The sequence below is a fragment of the Cherax quadricarinatus genome, chromosome 1, assembly GCF_038502225.1.
Source record: "Cherax quadricarinatus isolate ZL_2023a chromosome 1, ASM3850222v1, whole genome shotgun sequence".
NCBI lineage: Eukaryota > Metazoa > Arthropoda > Malacostraca > Decapoda > Parastacidae > Cherax > Cherax quadricarinatus.
The window spans coordinates 24,124,887-24,151,328 of NC_091292.1; the positions used below are offsets into that span (position 1 = coordinate 24,124,887).

At 36.2% G+C, this 26,442-nt stretch overlaps 2 protein-coding genes across 17 annotated transcripts in view; both read left to right on the forward strand.

The window, feature by feature from the left end:
* Nucleotides 1-1,067: 1,067 nt before the first annotated feature.
* Nucleotides 1,068-26,442, forward strand: part of LOC138855215 (uncharacterized) — a 247,815-nt gene continuing 222,440 nt past the window's right edge. For 9 of the 16 annotated variants that reach the window (XR_011394488.1, XR_011394464.1, XR_011394459.1 and 6 more), the window contains exons 1-2: nucleotides 1,068-1,198; nucleotides 20,418-20,473. Coding sequence is in view for 6 of the 16 variants with exons in the window: in XM_070103572.1 (XP_069959673.1) it covers nucleotides 1,115-1,198; nucleotides 3,497-3,587; nucleotides 20,418-20,473; nucleotides 21,414-21,455 (273 nt within the window). In the remaining 10 variants the exon portion in view is untranslated. Of the gene's footprint in view, nucleotides 1,199-3,496; nucleotides 3,588-20,417; nucleotides 20,474-21,413; nucleotides 22,175-26,442 lie in introns of those variants that run through there. The other 7 variants (XM_070103617.1, XM_070103669.1, XM_070103450.1 and 4 more) reach the window with 3 other exon arrangements.
* LOC138855207 (uncharacterized) lies at nucleotides 1,205-3,489 on the forward strand. Its single transcript, XM_070103305.1, has one exon. It carries the CDS (start codon nucleotides 1,298-1,300, stop codon nucleotides 3,206-3,208), a length of 1,911 nt encoding a protein of 636 aa, XP_069959406.1. The 5' UTR covers nucleotides 1,205-1,297; the 3' UTR covers nucleotides 3,209-3,489.

The window sequence follows — 26,442 nt, forward strand, 5'->3', positions numbered from 1 at the left end:
GGTGGTAGTGGTTGTGATGGTGGTAGAGGGTGGTAGTGGTTGTGATGGTGGTAGAGGGTGGTAGTGGTCGTGATGGTGGTAGAGGGTGGTAGTAATGGAGATTTGTGCAATGTGGAGTAAGATGGAAAAATTTGTGACATTAAAAAACAAAGAAGGGAAGTGACCCTGGGTAAGGACTTGGTACCTAAAGTCCTTATGGAAGGGGATTCCCCTTCCAAACAATTGTAAACTCCATCCTCTGCCCTCCTCCCATCTCATCACTCATCAAATACTTCTTCAATAAAGGTAAGTGTCATTTTATTAATTATTAATGTATTTATTCTGCATGTCTCATTGTTTTCTGTGTAGGGAAATGTATATTTCATGTAAAAAATGATTTTGTTTAATAGTTTTGGGTGTTTGGAATGGATTAATTGGATTTCCATTATTTCTTATGGGGAAAATTAATTTGGATAACGGTAGAATCTGTTAAAGACCAGCTCTCTGGAACGGATTAATGTCGTTAACCGAAGGTCCACTGTACCTGGAAAGTGCTGGAAAACCTGGTCCCAAATCTGCACACTGCCATGACAACATACTGGAGTGAGAGATATGGGAGGAAGTGCAAAATAAATCCAGTGAGGAGTAAGGGTGTGGTGAGAACAATAAGGGAACACTGTATCAACATTTGGGGCCCAAACTATTCAATATCTTACCTGAAGATATCAGAAACACAGCTGGAACAAGTGTAGAAGCCTTCAAGAGGAATCTAGACAAGTGTCTTCATCAGGTGCCAGATCAACCAGGCTGTGATGGATTTGTGGGGCAGCGGGCCTCCAGCAGCAAAAGCCTGGTTGACCAGGCAAACACCAGACGAGCCTGACCCATGGCCGGACACTGAGAGTAGTGAAACTCTTGCAGTTCTTCAGAGGTATATCAAAGGTAAACCACAAATGCAGGTTTTTACAGATGAATCTTACACCAGCTGAGTTGTAGCAAGTTTTCGGTCAAGTTAACAGTACTTTTTACCATAATGTAGTATGTAATGTGTCAAGTTTCTTTTAATGCAATTTTTTTTTTTTCAGATCAAACTGGTGCTGCAGCCACTGGTGTCATCCACTGCTAAGCCCCTAAAATGTCGGATGACATGCACATGGGCAGGAACGATTTCATGGGAACAGATGGGCGTCCAGTTGGTGTCGGCAACTTCTTGAAAAGTGTGAGCATAAATAATCAGGATCGTCTGGGCCACAGAAGACCCAGCCATGAAACCTTTGATTACAGGCATGGGTTTGCCAGGGGCCCACCTTTCCCAGGAATGGGTATTATTATTCAAGGGCAGCCAGCTCCTCAGTTTGCTGGAGCACCAGTTTTATGTAGGCCATCTATTCCTGATGTGTCCCATGCGCCTCCTATACAGCGTTTGCCACCACCTGGCCCTATATTACATCCTCCCCCTCCTATTACACATTCCCCTATTCTACCTCCACCTCATTCACACTTACCCATGCCTCATCAGGGTCCTCATCCTCATCTATCCAATTTGACCATGCCACCAAGTAACCCATATTCAGTTCCACCTCCTACCGAGGTTAAAGCTCGTCCTCCTCTTTGTCATGGTATGCAAAAGGTAGAATCCACTATGCATCCTCCATTACCCAGAGGTCCAAGACCAACACAGTCTAGACTCTGTGCACCACCACCACTCCCTGGCACACAAACATCACGACCACCACCTCTTCCTCCCAATAATTTTACGGTACAACCCCCACTTCCTCCTCTACCTCCTCTGCCACCTTCACCAAAGGTTGAACCTTCAAAACCTCCTCCGCCAAATGACCCACCTCCATCTAGCCCTGTCAAGAAATCCTCTTTGCCCTCTGCACCTCCAAAATTTTCGAAAAGTGTATCGGTTACCAAGTCATCAAATTCAACACAATCAGGAGCTCCAAGCACCTCAAAACATTCTGGAACCAAAAGATTATTTTCTGATACTCAAGATATTGAACAAGCTAAACCCATCCCAAGTATTGTTTCATCTCGTCCCTCCGTGAAGCCTGCTGCCGTCCCCTCTGCTAATAACAGTAATAATAGGATTCCTTGTGTTTCAGGGGCACCTATTGTTGTCTCATATAGCAGTGTTCAAGCTTCCACACCTCCCCCACCTCCACTTCCTCCCTCAGATACTGTTCATCTACCTATTTCTTCCCATGTGTGTCAAGCAGCAGTCGAGGAGGAACCATATGATCCCGAAGATGCTACATTTTCTCCAGCCTCAAGTCTTGGTTCTCCATCAAGAGAAGAAAGTCCAGAAGACTCTCTTATCAATAAATATGTGAGGCAGCCAAATAAGTTAAACTCTTCTGATAGTTTCTCCAGTTCATTGAAAACCCCAGAAAGAATCAGAAATGAAAACAAAAAGAAAAAAGTTTCTTTCTCTAAAGATGTGTCATTTTCTTCAAAAATTAACAAGACTCCAACTGATTCCCCAGCTAGACCAAATTTAGATACTAGATTGAAGATTATGTTTGGGACAGTAGAGGAAGATGCTTCTAAAAAGCATAAGAAGTCTTTGACTCAGTTACTATCACCAAACACAGTTTCGGAGAAAGAACAGGAAGAGCTTGAGAGACCACTGTCTCCTACCCCATCTCCTTACTTGTCTAGACATATGTACCTTTATTGGCATAAGGAAACCCTCAAGGCAAGAAAGGCATCTAAGTTGTCCAGTGTTGATTTTGTAAATTCTAATACTAGCACTCAAAATACTGAGACTCCTCTAAATGGACAAATTTTATTGTCGATTTCCCCACTCAAGGGAATGCCACCACTTCCGAAAAACCTTCCCACAGTTCCTCCTCCAAACTACAGGAGTTCTTTAACAGAACCTTTGTTGCTAAAAGAGGGTAGTTTGAAAGCAGAGCTTATTTTGAAAAGTATTAATCGTATGCATCCCTATAAAATTATTGATTCTAAGGGCAATATTGTGAAAAGTTCACTGGACTCTGAGTTAGAATTAACGAGTGAGGCTATGCCTATGGAGACAAGTGAGGAAAAAATATCAGATATGTTTGACCTTGAAAGTTCCAGTTGTCATGAAAATGTAACAGTTAATCTTGTAATGGAAAAAATTATTGAAGAGCTCAAACTGGTTATTCGAGAAGAGCTAACAAAAGAAATCTTAGATAAAAAGTTTAAATTGTGCCTTGACAAGGATAAAAAATGTTAGGATAAAGATAGTATTCCCACATTAGTACAAACCATTACAGAAAAGAATCTGCTCCACAATATTTTATAAATAGTTTAGCTACAATGCCCTTTCCTACATGCTGATTCTTCTATTTGATAATGATCATAATAATTTTATGCATTACACAGAGGCTTGATGTAAATATGAAAATGTATTGTGTAAGTATGTGAACCAAGTCAAAATTTTGAAGTGTTGGAGTCTCTCTCCTTTATAATATCTGCACCCTGTAAACTGGAAATGGATTCAGATTTTTCACTATACTTTCAGGTAATAGTATTACTTCTCAGTGGTAAGGTTGCTCTGTTATTTGCTGGAAATTTCTTCAACATAATTTTCATCCCATCATCTCGACAACACTGTAAGTTTGGTTATGTCAATATCAGTATTGATAGCAACTAATGTTTTGTATTTTGGAGCAGTTAGTTATGGTTGTATGATGCATCCTGTGAACTGAAAAAATGTACTCACTTAACAGAAGCAGATGGAAAATACTTTGTAATGTTTTTATTTATGTAAATAGTAAACATTCATAAATATCAAACTTCATTTTTTATTGCTGAGATTAAATCTGTTTTAATGTTATGTTGATATTGCAGTTGATTGTATCAGCAGCTGCACCTTAAGTCACACACACACTGTTGAGCTGGTTATGAACTCAGTATTCATATATATATCTTTTTTTTTTTATTTTTAATTTTTGTAGTTAATTATATGTTTGCATTTTTTTTCACTTTGTGCTCTCATTTTGACTTAATATTTCTGACACTCTACTTGGTTAGTTTCTGTATATACAGAAATTTCATTTGCAAATTTACTTTTTATTTTAAGTAATAAAATTTGTATATACTATATATAATTCTTTGAATATCAGTCAGGCTAGCATACTTGCCAGCTAAACACAAAATTTAGTAAATTCATCAAAAATATCAAATATTTCAACTAGTACTCTGTACTTGAAGAAATGCATTAGGAAGGCTTTGTTGATCTTTTTCACATGTAACTTACTGATTTGTAACCATTATGTCTGAAAGGTTTAAATTTTGGTAAGATATCATTATTAAAGCCTGTTGTTAAGACTCTTGTTTTTCTTTGTATATTTTAATATTTATTACTATGAATATGTATGAAGATTCAACTGGACTACTGATTCTAGTTTGCAGTTTATAACCTAACTACCATGAGAAGGATTTGAATCTTTGCTCACATTTTTATCAGCCTCACTTGATTGTCGAACTGGTAAAAATGTCAGAGGGAGCTCAAATTCTTGAAGTGGAAGTGGGGTGCTACAAATGAAAAATAGTAATTTTACACACACACACACACACACACACACACACACACACACACACACACACACACACACACACACACACACACACACACACACACACACACACACACATACACGTACGCGCACGCACGCACCCATGCACGCGCACGCACACACACACGCGCACACACACACGTGCACACACGCGCACACACGCACACACACTCGCACACACACTCGCACACACACTCGCACACACACTTGCACACACACTTGCACACACACTTGCACACACACTTGCACACACACTTGCACACACACTTGCACACACACTTGCACACACACTCACACACTCACACACTCACACACTCACACACACACTCACACACACACACACACACACACACACACACACACACACACACACACACACACACTCTCTCTCTCTCTCTCTCTCTCTCTCTCTACAGCTCTAGGGCCCTGCTTTACGGCAATTTCAGATTATGACCAAAACTCGCTATATGGCTCCCCCGTCTTTCTAATATGGCGCGCCCCACCTGGTTTGTTTACATTCTCCATGAGCACATCTCTATTATGTCTGGAAACTTTCCAAATTTCAAGTGTTTTAAAGTTATTGTATATTTTGTATTTACTCAGATAATTATACTTATCTGTACCCGTATCTGAATATACTTACACAGTGTGCTGGCATGCAGATACACATTAAAATTACTAAAAGGCTCTCTACTCTTGACGCCATATTAATAATAATAATAATCTCTTGGGCGCATTAAATGTCATATATTATGTTAATATAGACATTTCCACTAATCTATCTACGATATTTTTTCAAAATTATATAATATACATGCTACGTAACATAAACATGATAAATACACCCCTCAGTAGAATAAATTAACATCAATATGAGATGTGGTAGCCAGGCTACTAGTAGGAGTGATGGCAAGAATAACATTTTCTCTAGTCCACCATCAGAGAAAATGTGTACACTATTATATTACTGGGGGTAGCTAGAAAATTTTTGCTATCGTATGCCTTCACTCAGGGTGTCATTTCTTCTAAAAATGGTGTTACATGAGAATGGGAGTGTTCCTCTTTGTTTATTCTACTGTATCAACACAGAGATAACTTGTATACAATGTAAAATGTTTGTATTATGGTATACCAAAACCAGATGCATCTGTTGTTTACATACTCTGCATATCTATCTCTCTCTTTATCTCTCTATCTCTCTCTATCTCTATCTCTCTCTATCTATATCTCTCTCTATCTATATCTCTCTCTATATCTCTCTCTATATCTCTCCCTATCTCTCTATCTCTATCTCTCTCTATCTCTATCTCTCTCTATCTCTATCTCTATATCTCTCTATCTCTCTCTATCTATATCTCTATCTCTATCTATATCTCTCTCTATATCTCTCTCTATATCTCTCCCTATCTGTCTATCTCTCTCTCTCTCTCTCTCTCTATCTCTCTCTATCTCTATCTCTTTATCTCTCTCTCTCTCTCTCTCTCTCTCTCTCTCTCGTTTATTCGTTTTATCTCGTTTACTCACCTCTAACCCTACATTAAGACTACATATATTTTAAGGTAATTAATGAATGTACTGTATATGTATTTTATTGGTCTGGGGCGCTTTAAATGTTGTAGTATATTACGTGTGAGTGGGATGGGTGGGCTGACTCGGCTGGCTACCATACCTCCCACACCTGACTTCCTACAAATGAATACGACTCACCTCTCACCCTACATTAAGACTACAAATATTTTAAGGTAAGTAATGGGTGTACTGTGTGTGTGTTTTACTTTTTGTTGCTTTTAATGCCTACTTCTATTGCTACGTTATTATATGTTTGTGTAAACTTGTTATCTGGCATTTATATGCATTTATATATATATATATATATGTATTATATATTATATATATATATATACAGGAGGGCCCCAATTATACGGCTGGTTAGGTTCCAGGCTACCGCCGTAAAGCGGAAACCGCCGTAAAGTGGAACGCCCTTTTTTTCCACTTACAAATGCATACAAACACTAGATAACAAGTTTACACTAACATATATTAAGTTAGCAATAGAACCAGGCATCAAAAAACAATAAAAAAGTACAGTACACACATAGTGCACTCATTACTTACCTTAAAATATTTATAGTCTTAGTCTAGGGTGAGACAAGTAGTATTTATTGTAAGAAATCAAGTGTGGTATGTATGGTAGTCAGCCAGGCTACCATACCAGGCCACCCCACCCACACATACAATTCTATGATATTTAAGCATCCCAGAGCGATAAAATGTATATACAGTTCACTCATTACTTACCTTAAAATATAGGGTGAGATGAGTAGTATTTATTGTAAAAAATCAAATGTGGTATGTATGGTAGTCAGCCGGGCTACCATACCAGGCCACCCCACCTACACATAATATTCTATTACATTTAAGCATCCCAGAGCCATAAAATGTATATACAGTTCACTCATTACTTACCTTAAAATATTTGTAGTCTTAATGTAGGGTCAGGAGTAAGTAAATGAGATAAAACGAATAAATGAGAGAGAGAAAGAATGAGTGCATGAGAGAGGACAGGCGCAGAGTTATGTAAACAAACCAGGCGAAGGTAAGTTTTGTAAACGAAGTGTACACGTCTGGTTTGTGTACAAGTTACATTGTGTACAGGTTGTCTCTACATTGATACGGTAGAATAAATAAAGAACACTCCTATTCTCATGTAACATCATTTTGAGAAGAAATGATGCTCTGAGTGAAGGCAATGGAAATAAGTCACTCTGACTTTTTTGGGTTATCCTAGGTTCTCTACACATATGTTGTTATGTATGATAATCTATGTAACTGTATTTGTGTATACCTGAATAAACTTACTTACATACATACGAAAGGAATAATTTTCTACGGTTACCCCCAGTAACATATTTTCTCTTATGTTAGATTAGAGAAAATGTTATTCTTGGCATCACTTGTACAAGTTATCTGGCTACCACATCTCATATTTATGTTTATTTATTCTATTGTGAGGTGTATTTATCATCTTTTTATGTTATGTATCGTGTTTATTATATAATTTTGAAAAAAATATCATGGATGGATTAATGAAAATGTGTATATTAACGTAATGTACAACATTTAATGAGACTCGGTGATTATTATTATTATTATTATTATCATTTCTAATATGGCGTCACTTGTGCAAGTCGTCTGCTACCACATCTCATATTTATGTTTATTTATTCTATTGTGGGGTGTATTTATCATCTTTTTATGTTATGTATCGTGTTTATTATATAATTTTGAAAAAATATCATAGATGGATTAATGAAAATGTGTATTTAACGTAATATACGACATTTAAATGAGACTCGATTATTATTATCATTACTAATATGACGTCTGGAGACATAAGACACTCTTACTGATTTTAATGTGTACCTGCATGCCAGCACAGTATGTAAGTTTATTTAAGTACAGGTATACATAAGTATAATTATCAGAGTATATATAAAATATGAAATAACTTTTAAAAACATTTGAAATTTTGGAGTTTCCAGACAAAATGGAGAGACTTAGTGCTTACTGAGCTCACGAAGAATGTAAACAAACAAGGTGGGGCGCGGTGACCGTATTAGAAAGTCAGGTGGGGGGAGCCGTATAGCGAGTTTTGGTCATAATTTGAAATGACCGTATTAGCAGAACGCCATAAAGTGAAACGCCGTAAAGCGGGGCCCTGCTGTATATGTATGTATGTATGTATGTATGTATATATATATATGTATGTATATATATATATGTATGTATATATATATGTATGTATATATATATGTATGTATATATATATGTATGTATATGTATGTATATACAGTGGACCCCCGGTTAACGATATTTTTTCACTCCAGAAGTATGTTCAGGTGCCAGTACTGACCGAATTTGTTCCCATAAGAAATATTGTGAAGTAGATTAGTCCATTTCAGACCCCCATACATACACGTACAAACTCACTCACATAAATACACTTACATAATTTGTCGCATTCGGAGGTAATCGTTATGCGGGGGTCCACTGTATATGTATATATATATGTATATATATATGTATATATATATATGTATATATATATGTATATATATATATATGTATATATATATGTATATATATATATATGTATATATATATTTATTTTTTTTTTTTTTTTTTTCCAACAAGTCGGCTGTCTCCCACCGAGGCAGGGTGACCCAAAAAAGAAAGAAAATCCCCAAAAAGAAAATACTTTCATCATCATTCAACACTTTCACCACACTCACACATTATCACTGTTTTTGCAGAGGTGCTCAGAACACAACAGTTTAGAAGCATATACGTATAAAGATACACAACATATCCCTCCAAACTGCCAATATCCCAAACCCTTCCTTTAAAGTGCAGGCATTGTACTTCCCATTTCCAGGACTCAAGTCCGACTATAAGAAAATAACTGGTTTCCCTGAATCCCTTCACTAAATATTACCCTGCTCGCACTCCAACAGATCGTCAGGTCCCAAGTATCATTCGTCTCCATTCACTCCTATCTAACACGCTCATGCACGCTTGCATATATATATATATATATATATATATATATATATATATATATATATATATATATATATATATATATATATATATATATATATATATATATATATATATATATATATATATATATATAAATATATATATATATATATATATATATATATATATATATATATATATATATATATATATATATATATATATATATATATATATATATATTTTTCAACAAGTCGGCCGTCTCCCATATATATATATATATATATATATATATATATATATATATATATATATATATATATATATATATATATATATATATATATATATATATAATTTTTTTTTTTTTTTTTTTTTCTTCTCCAAGTCGGCCGTCTCCCATACACATACAGTGGTACCTCAGGATACGAACAGCTCAAAACTCGAACAGTTATGTAAGTGTATTTATGTAAGTGCTTTTGTAAGTGTATTTTTGGGGGTTTGAAATGGATTAATCTAATTTTAATTTTTCCTTACGGGAACAAATTCGTTCGGTATTGGCACTCGAACAGCCTTCTGGAACAAAATAAGTTCGTATCTCGAGGCACCACTGTACACACACACACACACACACACACACACACACACACACACACACACACACACACACACACACACACACACACACACACACACACACACACACACACACACACATGCACACATGCACATATGCACATATGCACATATGCACACACACACACATGCACACATGCACATATGCACATATGCACACACGCACACACACACGCACACACACGCTCACACACGCTCACACACGCTCACACACGCTCACACACGCTCACACACGCTCACACACACACACACACACACACACACACACACACACACACACACACACACACACACACACACACACACACACACGCACACATGCACATATGCACACACGCACACACGCACACACACGCACACACATGCTCACACACACACACACACACACACACACACACACACACACACACACACACACACACACACACACACACACTAAAACAAAGCAGTGTCATTGGTAATCTTGGAGTCAGTGGTTGGAGCCTACATCACCTCTGCTCGTAGTTTGTCACTTTTATGATTAGTATGAAATCTCATTTTTCATACACCATATAGGGGATTAAGTGTATGCCAAATGTTACCAGTAGCCTGAGTGGCATAGGGATTTCTTTAAAAAGTGATTTCAGATAATAGTAGCAGTCTGTTACAACTGATTAAGTAGACATCATTAGAAATCTTTTCTACGCTGGTGCAAAAGTGGTTCATATATCTGTCATTTGCTGGATGGTGGGCCTTGCCCACATAGTTGTTGACAATATTTATTTTTATGATTCTGTTAAATCTCAGCTGTCTTCCACCGAGGCAGGGTGACGCAGAAAAGAAACACTTTCACCATCATTCACTCATAATCGCTGTCTTTGCAGAGGTGCCCAGATATGACAATTTAGATATCACTCCAAACAGCCAGTATCCCAACCCCCTTCCTTTAAAGTGCAGGCATTGTACTTCCGGCCTCCAGGACTCAAGTCCAGCTGACTGGTTTCCCTGAATCCCTTCACAAAATATTACGCTGCTCACACTTCAACAGCTTGTTTTACTTAAATTCATTCGATTATATATATTCATACATACCCTGCATATGTATATGACATGCTTCATTAGTAATTGTTTGCAATTTTGCCAAACAATTTGTCAAATAAGTAGAAAGTAAAATCATTGCTACAAGAACTGCAAAAATCAGTTTGAACATCACAACATAGATATTCTTCACTGATGTTAAATAATTATCAAAATATTTAGGCTGATCTAAGATGGGTTGAATTGGACTAAGCTAAATTATATTGTTATTTCTAACACTGTTATGTTAACTGGTGTGGCACTGTCTTTTCTCACTCAACTAAGGACATTAGTGTCCCTTTATGAATAGATTATAACCCACAAAAGTTGAACAGACATTTCTGATATGTGATCTAGTATTAAAGCATGAAATTTGTGAGGTTATTGTGTTTCTGCCACAGTCAGCAGCTGAGCTCAAATAGTGGCATGAAGAAGCATCATCCTGGCCCCCATCCACCACATGACCATATTTTTCTCACCTTGTACCTCGCTACCTTTCCAATTTTTGCCTTCTGGTGCCTTTAGTGGCAGATTATACTGCATTTAGTCATATACAGCTGTTTTTGATAAGTAAATGAAAGTGAGGGGAAATTACTAGTCATGGTAGTGTGTGTGTGTGCCACTTGTAGGGGAGACTCCAAAGCATGAGGAAACACATTCATGGTCATTCATTCAATTGCTGTCTTTTCAGTGGTGTGCTGATATCATAGTTTAAAAAGCCTTCCAAACTGCAGCATTGTTCATAGTTTGAAAGGCCTTCTGAACTGCAACATCGTTCATAATTTAAAAGATCTTCCGAACTTCAACATCGTTGCCCCTCCTTTAGAGTTTAGACACTGTAATTCCCACCTCCAAGACTTAAGTCTGGCTAATTATTTTACCTGCAACCCTTCCCTTCATAAATGTTACCTCGTGAAGAATAAATAGGCAGAAGACCTTGATGGGAACAATACACAAATGACCTGCATGTAGGAGACTTGAAACTTATGATGATGTTTCAGTCTGACAGGGACCATTAACTAGTCACACGGAAGTGTGATGGGAAGGGAGCCAGTATATTTGATAGGGGGGTGGAGAAGGGAGCCAGTATATATGATATGGGAGTGGGGAAGGGAGCAGTAGAGCAATAGTAGTAGTAGTAGTAGTTATACTTGTAGTAGCAGTAGTAGTAGTACTGGTAGTAATAATATTGGTAGTAGTAATAGTAGTAGTATTGGTAGTAGTAGTAGTAATACTGGTAGTAGTAGTGATACTGGTAGTAGTAGTAGTACTGGGTACTGGTAGCAGCAGTAGTAGTAGTAGTAGCACTTGGTAATGGTAGCAGCAGTAGTAGTACTGGGCACTGGTAGTAGTGGTAGTACTGGGTACTGGTAGTAGTAGTAGTACTGGGCACTGGTGGTAGTAGTAGTAGTACTGGGTACTGGTAGCAGTAGTAATGGTAGGCTAAGAAAAAGAGAAAAGAGGAACACTGCAGGAGAGCCAGTGACCCACAAGGGTAGGACAAAATACCAGTGGGCCAAAAACCCCATAAGACAGAACCCACCTAGGCAGAAGACAGGAAAGGCAATGAAATTATAGGAAAGACAAAGAGATAAAGAGATGAAGATCAGGTCAAGTCACAAGTGTTTTGAAATATGGAGCATTTGACAGTGTAATGAGAAAGAATGGCAGAGGCAAAGCCAGGACTAAGCTTCACATTAGAAGAATTGTGTATAATGGATGATTCAACAAGACGGCATCTATGAAGGCTAGAAAATGGGTAGACTGTTGTGGCAGAGGACCAGTCAGTAGGATGACTCTGATCTCTTACATGACAGAAAAGAGCATTACAGCCTCTCCTTACTTAGTGACGTTCTCGTTTACCGACACCTCGGACTTACCTAAATAATGTATGTATATTAGAGCTGATTTCCTCTACTCTGTGTATTACAATATACAGTACACTACTGTATAAACATTTAAAAATATACCAGAAATGTTATAAATGGTGCAAGTGACATTAAAGCAATATCAAAGATAGTTGACACAAACCCACTATCATTTTAGTATGCTCCTCACTTTGCAACAAATTCGTTTACCGATGTGGTCCTAGGAATGAAACTCCACCATTAAGTGAGGAGGGGCTGTATTTGTGTCAGCAAGGCTAACACATCCTTTGTGCTCTTTAAGTGTGTCAGAAAGAAAGTGGCCAGTTTCTCCAAAGTATTGGAGAGGACAAGAAGTGCAGAAAATGGAGTAGACTGTGGCAGCAGGAGAAGTATGATCTAGACTACAACGAAGGGGATTAGTTTGGCAAGCAAATAAGTTCAGTGTCAAAGGAATGAAGGGCATTGTTAAGATTTAGGAGACTGGATCATTTCTCTTTTTGCTAGCTAACCCTTTCAGGGTCTGTGCTGTAGTTCTACGGCTTTGAGTTGAGGGTCCAAACCTTAGATCTACGCCATGAGCTCAGCTCACTCTGATAAGCTGTGAGCGGTAAAGTTGGGCCAAGATATGAGAAAATACATCTATGTGGTATGTGTGCACTACATAAAGCAAATCCTGCAGCACACAGTGCATAATGAGATAAAAAAAACTGAGACTGTAGTTTTTTATTAAAACAGCAACTTTTCAGCGTTTTTTGTATGTTTTTTATAGTTGTATTTGCGATTTCTTGGCCTCATTTGATAGAATGGAAAATATATTACAGAACTAGAGATGATTTTGATTGGTTTTAATACTGGAAATGGCTTGAAAATGAGCTCAAAGTAGCAGAAATGTTAAATTTTTGCCGATGTTCAAGAGTAAACAAATGACCTCACATGTCTAATACACGCCAGCTGGTGGGTCTGATATACGTTCACAAATGTGGTGATATTATTTACACAATTATTACAATACAGTGGACCCCCGGTTAACGATATTATTTCACTCCAGAAGTATGTTCAGGTGCCAGTACTGACCGAATTTGTTCCCATAAGGAATATTGTGAAGTAGATTAGTCCATTTCAGACCCCCAAACATACACGTACAAGCGCGCTTACATAAATACACTTACATAATTGGTCGCATTCGGAGGTGATCGTTATGCGGGGGTCCACTGTATTGCATAACAGTAAATCTTCTATTTTTTGGTTTGAATAAAAATTCATTGTGAATAAAAAATCAAAATGGAATTCATTTGTAAAGTCTGAAAACATAACTAATGAATAGAGGAAATGTTAGTTTAGTGCCAGGAGTGCCTGCATTTTTTATTCTGGACCCCGTTTTGAAGTTGGTGTATTTTGAACTTTGCATTAAATTGGGCAAATTACCAATTTCCGATCACTTTATTTTGTAGTTGAAACAGTTGACTTGGCGATTTCTTGTGATCAATCGATAGAATAGAAGTAATACTAGTGAAATAGCTAAGAAATTGGTTGACTGGAATAATGTAATTGGCCTAAAATGGGAGTCAATGTTGTCAAAATCGCTGATGCGTAAACATCGCTGACACATCAAAATTCGCGAGAGCATAATTTGGTCAATTTTCCATCACATTTAATACTTTTTGTTTTATTACCTTCAGAAAGAGATTCTCTACCATTTCATAAGAAAAAATAACAAAATTTTTGTTTGAAAATTCTTGGACCCTGGTGTACACTTTGAAATTTGGCCTCTGGACCTTGAAAAGGTTAATGGTTGAAGTTAGACCGAAACACTGTCATAAGTTTGTCTCTTACGCGCAGGTTATCTGAACATTGTTACCTTTTTTAATTTAATACACTCACACAATTCTGCTACATGTTCATCCTTGGCACTGAATTTAATTTTAAACCCATCCCTTCCAATTTATTAAGGATTAAGTATAATGCTTCAAGAAGTATCTGCAAATAAGATTACATTATCCAGGTAATTCCTTTTTCATCCTTGTTGGCTTAACCCTTTCAGGGTCTTTGCTGAAGTTCTACGGCTTTGAAGCCAGTGTCAGTGCTGTAGTTCTACACCATGAGCTCAGCTCACTCAGATAAGTTGTGAGTGGTAAATTTGGGCCTAGATATGAGAGAGTGGGTCTGTGGTAAAAAATCCAGCTGCACAAAGTGCATAATGAGAAAAAAACTACGACTGTTTTTGGTTTAAATCAGCAACTTTGCAGTGTATTCTCAGTTTCTTGGTCTCATTTGATAAAATCAAACATATATTGCAGAAGAGATAATTTTCATAGGTTTTAGGACTGAAAATAGCTTGAAATTGAGCTCAAAGTGGCAGAAATGTTTGAATTTTGCTGATGTTCAATAGTAAACAGATGACATCATGCGTCCAATACCTGTCACCTGGTGAATCTATGTTCACGAATGCACTGATTTTATTGATAGTTATTACAATATTGCATAACTGTAAATCTTCTATTTTTTGGTGTGAATAAAAATTCTTTGTGAATAAAAAATAAAAATGGAATTTGTGTGTAAAGCCTAGAAACACAACTAATAAACAGAAGAAATGTTAATTTAGTGTCAGGAATGCCTGCATTGTATATTCTGGACCCTATTTTGAAATTGGAATATTTTGAACTGTGTGTGAAATTTGCCAAATTACCAATTTCTGATTGCATTATTGGGTAATTGAAATAGTTGATTGGGCAGTTTCCTTTGCTCAGTTAATAAAATAGAAGTGATACTAGCGAAATAGCTTAAGAATTTGGTCGACTGGAATAATGTAATTGGCCTAAAATAGGAGTCAAAGTGGGCAAAATCCCCGATGCTTAAATATCGCCGACACAGTAAAATTCACAATAGTATAATTTCATCAGTTTTCCATCAAATTTTTATTTTATTACCTCCAGAAAAAAAATTCTCTACCATTTCATAAGATTTTTTTTTTTTTTTTAATTGTTGGACCCTGTAGACAAGGTGTAGAACTACAGCTTGGTTAAATGAAAATGACTTGAAAATGTGCAATATTAATTTCAAAATAAAAAATAATATTAGCACATTCATAGTAGTGATACTCAACATGCTATGGTAATTATTGACCCAAGTATTTTTTAATATGAATTTTAAATTAATAACATTAAATAAATAATGTTATGTACTGAATTACAATTCTCTGTTTTAATAGATCAAAATATTTCAGGATTTATTTTTCTACACTTGTAAATGCTCCTGCTAGGGTTCTGAGCCACAGTTATCGTGGAGAAATGGTGGGGCAAGTGAGTACCTGAGTTTACTCAGTTGTACCATAAAGAAGCTGTTAATTAGTCTTTTTGTAAGGGGATCCATTCAGTTCTTAGTTTCTCCGTTTTATGCATTTTTTTTTTTAATATTTTTCCTCCACACAGACCAGTTGGCAGATGTGCATCTTTTTAGTCAGGCAACTGTGAGGGGTGACTAACCATGCGTAGTATCAGGTTAATAGCTGTAAGCTTGTGGGAGGAACCAGTGTGAGCAATTACCTATTTATAGCTAACCTAGTGGTTATGAAATTTGATGAAAAACTTATGGAATTATGCAGATGCAAGTTAGCAATGTGAGTGCAATTTATGCTTCTATGATTTCTCCAACTTTGAGTCTTATTTCAAGTCATTTCCATTGCTCCTTTTGACTAAATTCTTAGTTATTTTGCTAGTATGCCTTCTGTTCTATCAGTTAAGCACAAGAAACCATCCTTTCAACTATTACAATTTCCATATAAAGTGTATAGAAGTCAGTAATTTGGCCAATTTTACACAAAGGTAAAAAAATACCAGTTAAAAAAAAAAAAAAAAAAAAAAAAAGAGTACAAAATAAACAATGTAGACATTCCTGGCAATAAAACAACATTTCCTGTGTTCATTAACCCATAAATGGTCCAAATGTATATATACATTCTCTCGCGTAGTGCCCCAAATTTTTTGAGAAATTTTTTTTTTTTTAATAGGAAAAAAGAGCATATGGTACCCAGGCATCCCCTATTATTTTAACCCTTTCAGGGTCGACTGGCCCTCTCAGAGATTTGTTCTTAGGGTCACCCAAATTTCAAAAAAAAAAAAAAAAAATTTCTTATGAAAATATATAGAATCTTTTCCCGATCATAATGACACCAAAAGTATGAAATTTGTTGGAAAACTTACGGAACTATGCTCTCGCGAAGTTAGCGGTCTCGACGATATTTACACATCAGCTATTTTGCCCACTTTGAGCCCTATTTTCAGCCAATTCCACTGTACTAGTCGACAAAAATCGTGAATATTTTGCTAGAACTCCATTTTTTCTATCGAATGAGTGCAAGAAACCACCCATTTACCGATTTCAACTATCCAATACGGTGGTCAGAATTTAGCAATTTTGCCAATTTCACACAAATTTCAAAAGATGCTAATTTCCAAATAGGGTCCAGAATAAACAAGAAAGACATTCCTGGCACTAAAATGACATTTCCTCTGTTCATTAGTCATGTCCCAATGCCCCTCTTACATTCTTTTGCTTTCCACTTTGAATTTTTATTCTCGCAAAAAATAGAAGATATACTGTTATGCAGACTACTGCATTAGTGAAAAAAATGGTATAAATAATATCGGCACACTTGTGAAAGAATATTAGACTTGCTAGTTGACGTGTATTAGACGCTTAGCATGATTTGTTTACTTTTGAACTTTGGTAAAAATCGAACATTTCTGCTACTTTGAGCTCAATTTCAAGGTACTTTTCATTGAAAAATCAGTCAATTTCTGTTATATGTCTTCCATTCTATAGAATGAGACCAGGAAACTAGAATACAACAATAAATACCATACGAAAATACAGCGCAAAGTCGCTGTTTTAATCCAAAAACAAGGTCAAAGTTTTTTTTTTCTCATTATGCACTGTGTGCTGCAGGATTTTTTTTTATACTGCACACACTGACCACATAGACCCATTCTTTCATATGTAGGCCTACCAGCTTTCTCTCACTAGATTTGAAGGTGCTAGAATTTAGGCGTACTAGTACGTCAAAAACCCTGGTGCGTAAGCCGTACTAGTTCGGCCGAAACCCTGAAAGGGTTAATATGGCGCACAGTGAGTGCGCACACCCATGCTCTCATGTCTAAATGACTCAGGCTTATCGTGGCAATGTTGAATGTATGACAAATAAAATGTATATATACGTTTGGGACACTAGCGGTAAAAATGTATATACACGTTTGGACCGTTTACGGGTTAATCACATCCCATGGCCTCTCCTATGCCCTCCATTTTGAATTTATAATCACACATACTAAGAGCAAGGTGATAAGGATAACAAAAATTTAGGTAATGAGAGACTGGATATCAGATTGAAGGGGGAGAGTATGGAGAAAGTGAGTGTATTCAAATATTTGGGAGGACTAGTCAGCAGATGGGTCTATGAAAGACGAGGTGAATCATTGAATTGACGAGAGGGGGAAAAAGGTGAAGGGTGCACTGAGGAGTTTGTGGTGACAAAGAACATTATCCATGGAAAGAAAGAGGGGAATGTGTGAGAGTATAGTTATACAGTACCAACGTTCTTATATGGGTGTGAAGCATGGGTGGTGAATGTTGCAGCAAGGAGAAGGCTGGAGATGTCATGTCTGCGGGCAATGTGCAGTGTGAATATAATGCAGAAAATCCGTAGTTTAGAAATTAGGAGGCAGCGCAGGGTTACTGAAGTATTATCCAGAGGGCTTAGGAGGAGTTGTTGAGGTGGTTTGGACATTTAGAGAGTATGGAATGAAATTGAATGACTTAGAGAGCATATAAATCTGTAGTGTGAGGAAGGCAGGGTAGGTGTCAGCCTAGGAATGGTTGGGGGGGAGGTAAAGGAGATTTTCGTGTTCGAGGGGTTTGGACTTCCAGCAAACATGTATGAGTGTGTTAGATAGGAGCAAGTGGAGACAAATGGTTTTTATGAATTGACATGCTGTTGCAGTGTGAGCGAGGTAACATATATATGAATGGATCCAGGGAAACTGGCAGGCCAGACTTGAGTATTTGAGGTGGGAAGTACAGTGCCTGCACTCTAAAGGAGGGGTGTTGATAAGTTACAGTTTTATAACTTTAGTATGGGTGTGCCTCTGGCAAGACAGTGATGGCATGAATGATAATGAAAGTGTTTATTCTTTTTCGGGTCACCCTTCCTCGGCGGGAAACAACCGATGTGTTAATAAAAAAAAATTGATGATTTTCTCCTTTCCCAGATAATAAAACAAAACCAGGAATGATTATCATTGTGTTCAGTGTCCCAATAATTAAATCAGACCTATTAAAAACCCCTAAAACAGATTGGAAGTGTAGGGGGCCTTACCTGTCTTCAGGAAAATCAACAAAAATCAGATATTTCCGTTAGTTTGAGCAAAATTATAAGCTACTTCCAGTCTTTCATTCTATTAAATGATACAAAGAAACAGTCAATAAAGCCATAAAAAACCATCCTAGAAAACAATTCAATCTCTATTTTAAACCAAATACTGGGTCAGAATTTTACTTTACCTATCCTGCACTGTGTGGGGTAGGATTTTTTGTATACCTGTGCACACACTCCATACAGACCCATGCTCTTATCTTGGCCAAAATTTACTGGTTATCTGAGTGAGCTGAGCTCATGGTGTAGAACTATGTGAGGGACCCTGGCCTCAGTGGTGTAGTTCTACTTGACATCCACTTTAATTAATTAATTTAATTTCTGGGGTTAATTTCTGGGGTCTGGACAGTGAAAGGGTTAAACAGTATTTAGTTTATCATAAAGTATTTTAGAGATTCCAGTTATTGTAGCATTTATTACCTTTTCTTGTAAGCCATTCCAATAATGTTTCATTCTGTTTGCACACACAATTTCTCTTACCTACAGAACTGATTGTGAAGGGCTCCCCCAGTTATTAACCCAGTTAACAATTGCTAATAAAGACCTGTGCCACTTGAGTTTGTTATTACATGATTTGAGTCTGTATCTGATACTCCCATTATGTAAAGTGAGATTTCATAATACTCTTGCGAAAGAACAAATTTGGATGTAATGTGTCTTGGCTCTTCTGATAAATTTAGTTAGCTTATTTTTAATTCATGTGATTTTTTATGTATGCAACAAATTTTAAATAATTTGTGAGCCCTGTTAAAATTGTAGTTTTCTGCTCTTTTGTAAAGTAATTCTTGACATTTTTAACATTTATATTTAATCTTTAGTGGCTTCTCTTCACTACTCAATGTATCAGCCTCTTTATTGTCAAATTCTCTCTCATTTATCTCATATATCTTGGAAATATTTCCCATTTCAAAAACTTGATATCTGTCTGTTTAAGTCTAGTATTAATTGTTCAGTTAAGAGGCAAACAGTTATAATATTTGGAATGATGATTTGTAATGCACTAAGTTAATAGTTGAGTAATACATTTCATATGAGTACAGTGATTCACATCAAGATGCCAAATCTCCTAAACCATTAATATACAGTATCTTAATGATTAACATATGATGATTACAGCCAATACTTGATAAATTTGAATTCCCAGCAGGTTTGACATAAATAAATTGAATAGATATATCATACATATAGTTAACAAACATCCTTTATAGAAAAGAATGTAATTTCAGATGTATAATCCTCTTGATTGAAGCCAAAATAATATTCTAATGCATAATTTTCATGAAGATCTTTGTGCTGGTCTCTACTTTCCTATACTTTTTTATTTTTAACTCCCAGGTTGTTGCTTCACTATGCTGTGGAAAACTGTTCTGATGCTTCTAATCTATTCCCAGGTGGGTGTTGTTGCATAATGGAAAAAATCTATAATCTAAAACTTTGTAGCCTAGTTGACATTAATTCATTTTTAGGTTTATGTCCTGGTTACCATAAGCTTGGGAGAAAATGGCAGTCTTTTGATTTATATTCAACAGGCACTTATTGTGAAATCAAGTATGTGCAGACCAACGTGTGTGTGTGTGTGTGTGTGTGTGTGTGTGTGTTTGTTTTACCCTTTTTTTCTTTTACTAATATGACCTCTGCTTTTGTTTATTATTCAAACAGTTTGAATCTGAAAAAATCTTTTTTGCAAATATGACTGATAAGGTTTGGTTTATAATTGGTATGACTCGTACATATATACAAATTCTCTGTTTACCTTTCCTGTGAAAAATTACTGTTTCACCTTTGCAAGTGGCATTTGCATTTGATATTTTCACTATTAAAGTTGTATACTACAGATAAAGGTATATAAAATTTCTCAGCTCTGACAGCACTGATATGAAGAACTGAAATTGTTTTACAAATGTTTACCATGAAGTACTCCTACAGTGGTGATAATCTGCAGGTCACTTGGTGCATTATACTCCCAGACTTGATTTATTTGTGTGTAATGAGATGATGATACTTATCATTTTTAGTGTGTATTATTTGTTCAGCAATGTGCAGATGTAAGATGGATTGAGTGTTATTATTTAATTATTATGCTACTGTATATATAAGTATAAAATGTAAAGATTGATTGATTGTCTCCTCAACCTCTGCTACTTGTTTTCTTTTTCATGACTGCTTAGTTTCATCTCGTCACATACATATTTTATTAGGGCAAATTATGCAGTGTACAGCCCTCTCAGCATGGACATCTTTTGTAATGGTTTTTAAATCTGCATTTTTTTGGCAATTGATTTATATCAAGAATGAATATCACCGTTTTTACCTTGGTGACTGGTGGTACAGTATTGGTGCTTGGAAGTGCCCCGGATGGAAAATCCTTATTGAAGAGCGCATGTGGTCGGCACACATGTAAAACAAATCAAGGCAGGTTGTCTGCTTAGTGAGCTGATGATTGGCAACCACACATCAGCTTCCAGGTGATGGATTTTAATGTTAAAAGTAAAATTTGCAGACATCTACGATAAAGTATATCAAAATACAAAAAAGTGTAATACACATAAAACAATGTACAAGTGAACTCACTTGGAGAAAAGTAAGCTAAAGGTAAGAGGAGTGTTGTTTATTTCAGCCTATAACGGAAACTTGCTGAAGAGGACCTCAGGTGTAGGCTGAATTATACATCACTCTTCTTGCCATCTGTTTAATTTTGTCCAAGAGGATTTGTTTGTAGTATTTAAGATATAGGTGTATGGAGGTTACCTTTTTTGTCATGTGTGGGGAGTTTGTAAGGACTTTGCAGTTCCATTTTAGAACAACAACACAGTGTTGCATCTCATCAGTTGCGAGATGCAGTCAATACACCAAAATCTCAATTATTAAAGGTAATTTTATTCCAGGTTCATGATTGTATAGTTTAATTTTTAATATTAAGCTTATTTCATGATTGCATAATGATAAGTCATTAGTATGAAAACCAGATTTAAAGTACAATTGAGATTCTGGTCATTAATTTCCTTGATGATTGGGGTATTAGTGTACTGGTCTTCCCCTGTAGAGAATCATTGTAAATTAGTGTTCCTTCTCTTAAGAATACATGTTAGCAAGTCCGATTTTTGTATTTCTTGATCCTTTTTTAGGCATAATATAACTAAATTTTAAATATTATATAGTGCTAGATAATTTTTTTTTAATTGGCTGCAAGAAATGGGGTTTTGATGGAAATGTGAACATTTGGAGTGTTGAGAGTGCATAGGTATTCAAGTTGGGTAAATTCTAATTTATGAAGGATGTAGAAAAATACTGGTTTGGCAGTAGAGGTGTAGATGAGTAGAAGAAGTTGCCAAATGGCATTATTGAAGCTAATATCTTTGGTAGCTTTAAAAACAATAGATTAGACAAATATACAAGTGAGAATGGTTGAGTTTAGAAAGAACTTGTGTAGCATGGACCAGTAGTCCTTCAGTCCTCTGCTGTTATATTTATTTTGTGGCAAGTTACTACTGCATAAGCCTCTGTAAATTGCAGTTAAACATTAATGCATAGGCCACAAATATTAGTGTAATAGCTGATTAAAAGTAGAACATTGAGTGAGAGTTGTATTATATTTTGATAGCATTTTATAGAATTATTTTTCTTTGTAAAAGCATGAGTTTTATATTGTTGAAAATGGTTTAGATAAGGAATAGTTATGTTATTTTTGAGACAAACTCATTCAGCATTCTTTGTTGACATTTTGAAAGTTTTAAGAATTAAAAAACTTTTTTTGTAATAAGTAAATTTAGTTTGATGTTTATTAATAAGCTTAGTTTTAGAAAAAAGATTGACAAAAATTATAGAAAATAATTTTATAGTTACACCATCTCTCTTGCTCAGGAAGTTCACCAAACCTTATAGTAAAAGATCATATCACATTCATAAATTTACTTTTAAATTCACATTTATTGACCAAAAAGTAGTTAAGCTTATCACTAAGCACATTATAAACTGTGCCTTGTTATATTTTCATTTACCCAGGATATACATTAGTAGAAAATATATATAGCTCTTTTTTTAAGGGGGGGGGAACTAGCATTGACAGCAGGAGCACTGAAAATTTTATGCTACTTAAATATAGAAAACATTAGTTTTAAATAGGTGAAAATTGGAAATTACAAACAATCATGACAATGTTTACTATGAAGAGTGTTGGTAGAAGTTTTCACACTAAACATTACTACTAATTTTTTTCACTCTAATGATTTACAATGGTATGTAAATGTGTAGAATTTTTTTTTTGCTGAATTGAAATTCTGGTTCCATAAAATGGCATTGTTAACCCTTTGAGGGTCCAGAGGGCAAATCTCAGAGTGACAGCCAGGGTCCAAGAATTTTCAAAAAAAAAAATTGTTATTTTTTCTTATGAAATGGTAGGGAATCTTTTTCTGAGGATAATAAAACAAAAAGTACAAAATTTGATGGAAAATTGTGAAAATACTCTCGCGAATTTTGCTGCGTCAGCGATATTTACGCATCAGCGATTTTGCCAACTTTGACTCTCATTTTAAGCTAATTACGTTATTCCAGTCGACCAAATTCTTAGCTATTTTACTAGTATTACCTCTATTTGATCGAGTGAGCATAGGAAATCGCCCAGTCAACTGTTTCAACTACACAATAAAGTGATCGGAAATTGGCAATTTGGCCAATTTAACACAAAGTTCAAAATATTCCAATTTCAAAATAAGCTCCAGAATAAGCAATGCAGGCATTCCTGGCACTAAACTAATATTGCCTCTGGTTATTAGTTATGTTTTCAGGCTTTACAAATGAATTCCATTTTGATTTTTTATTCACCTAATGAATTTTTATTCATACAAAAAAATAGAAGATTTACTGTTATGCAGTATTGTAATAATTGCATAAATAATATCAGCACATTCATGAACGTATATTAGAAACACCAGCTGATGCATATTAGACGTGTGACATCATTTGTTTACTCTTGAACATTGGCAAAAATTGAATATTTCTGCTATTTTGAGCTCAGTTTCAAACCATTTTCAGTACTAAATCCAATCAAAATCATCTCTATTTCTGTAATATATCTTCCATTCTATCAAATGAGACCAAGAAATCGCGAATACAACTGTAAAAAACATACGAAAAAGCACTGCAAAGTCGCTGTTTTAATCCAAAAATACGGTCACAGTTTTTTTTTCTTATGCACTGCATGCTGCAGCATTTGTTTTATGTAGTGCACACCTACCACACTGATATAGTCTCTCATACCTAGGCCCAAATTTACCACTTACAACTTAATTGAGCGAGCTGAGCTCAAGCTGTAGTTCTACGGCTTGGACCCAGGCTTCAAAGCCATAGAACTATGGGACGGACCCCTCTTAGGTTCTTAATAGATATTTATTTTGATGGTTTATATTTATTATTACTAGGTATGGTATTCTAATTGGGATTTTTTTTATTTAAACACATCGGCTGTTTCTCACCAAGGTAGGGTGGCCCGAAAAAGAAAAAACTTTCACCATCATTCACTCCATCACTGTCTTCCCAGAGGTGCACTTACACTATAGTTAGTTATAAAACTGCAACATTAACACCCCTCCTTCAAAGTGCAGGCACTGTACTTCCCATCTCCAGGACTTAAACCCAACCTGCCAGTTTCCCTGAATCCCTTCATAAATATTACCCTACTCACACTCCAACAGCACGTCAAGTCGTAAAAGCCATTTGTCTCTCCATTAGCTCCTATCTAACATGCTCACACATGCTTGCTGGAAGTCCAGATCACTCGCACACAAAACCTCCTTTGCCCCTTCCCTCCAACTTTTCCTAGGCCAACCCCTACCCTGCCTTCCCTCCCCTACAGATTTATACACTCTCTATGTTGTTCTATTTTGTTCCAACCTCTCTGCATGTCTGAACCACCTCAACAATCCCTCCTCAGCCCTGTAAATAATAGTTTCGGTAATCCTGCACCACCTCCTAATGTCCAAACTATGAATTCTTGTGATGTAAGCCCACGGAGGTCACAGCCTGACCTCACCAACCAGTGTAAATTGTCACAACCCTTGCCTTGGCAGAGAGGTGTTAGAAATATGGAAGAATCCTGGCGCCGGACATCTCAGGTCTCATTGTTTGAGAAGTCTACCCTTGGTGTGATAACTGAAGGCAACAGGTCTTGACACATATGGTGTATGCCTCATGATAGGGTGAATCCCTAAACCTGGAGTATAGGGGGGTGCTTTAACCCTTTCAGGGTCAGCAGGCCCTCTCCTAAACTTGTTCTCAGGGTCGGAAATATTTTGATAAAAAAAAAAAAATTCTTGTGAAATGACAGAGAATCTTTTCCCGGTAATAATGACACCAAAAGTATGAAATTTGATGGAAAACTTATGGAATTATGCTCTCGCAAAGTTAGCAGTCTCGACGATGTTTACTCATCGGTGATTTCGCCCATTTTGAGTCCTATTTTTGGCCAATTCCAATGTACCAGTCGACAAAAATCATAACTATTTTGCTAGAATTCCATTTTTTCTATCGAATGAGTACAAGAAACCATCCATTTACCTATTTCAACTATCCAATAAAGTGGTCAGAAATTGGCAATTTTGCCAATTTCACAAATTTCAAAAGATGCCAATTTCTAAATAGGGTCCAGAATAAACAAGAAAGACATACCTGGCACTAAAATAAAAAAAATTTCTGTTCATTAGTCATGTTCCCAGGCCCCTCTTACATTTCTTTTCCTTTCCAATTTGAATTTTTATTCTCACAAAAAAAATAGAAGATTTACTGTTATGCAGACTACTGCATTAGTGTAAAAATGGTATAAATAATATCAGCGAACTTGTGAAAGAATATTAGACTGACCAGTTGACGTGTATTGGACGCGTGACATGATTTGTTTACTTTTGAACTTTGGCAAAAATCGAACATTTCTGCTACTTTGAGCTCAATTTCAAGGTACTTTTCATTGTGAAACCAATCAAAATCATCTCAATTTCTGTAATATGTCTTCCATTCTATAAAATGTCCACCGAGGTAGCTCGGCAGATATGAGGTTGCTATCATGGATTGCTGGTTTACTGGCATGAAGGATAGGGCATGGCACGAGTTACATGCCGCATCTGCACTACTTGCAGTGTTGAGGTCCTCTTGGGCTCGGAGGGTGATTTCCGGCCCTTTCATTCCTCCTAGGAACTATTCCTTCTCATTCCCCCTTTTTCTTTTTTTTTGTTTTATTTTCTTTTCTTCTTTTTTTTTCTAAAAAGCAAAATGAAAGAAGTAACCTAACCATGGAAGCCCTAGTCCATGAACCTGCTACCCCCAGGCCCCTTACAGATACCGCACCCCGTTCTGACCAGCTTCAGGTTCT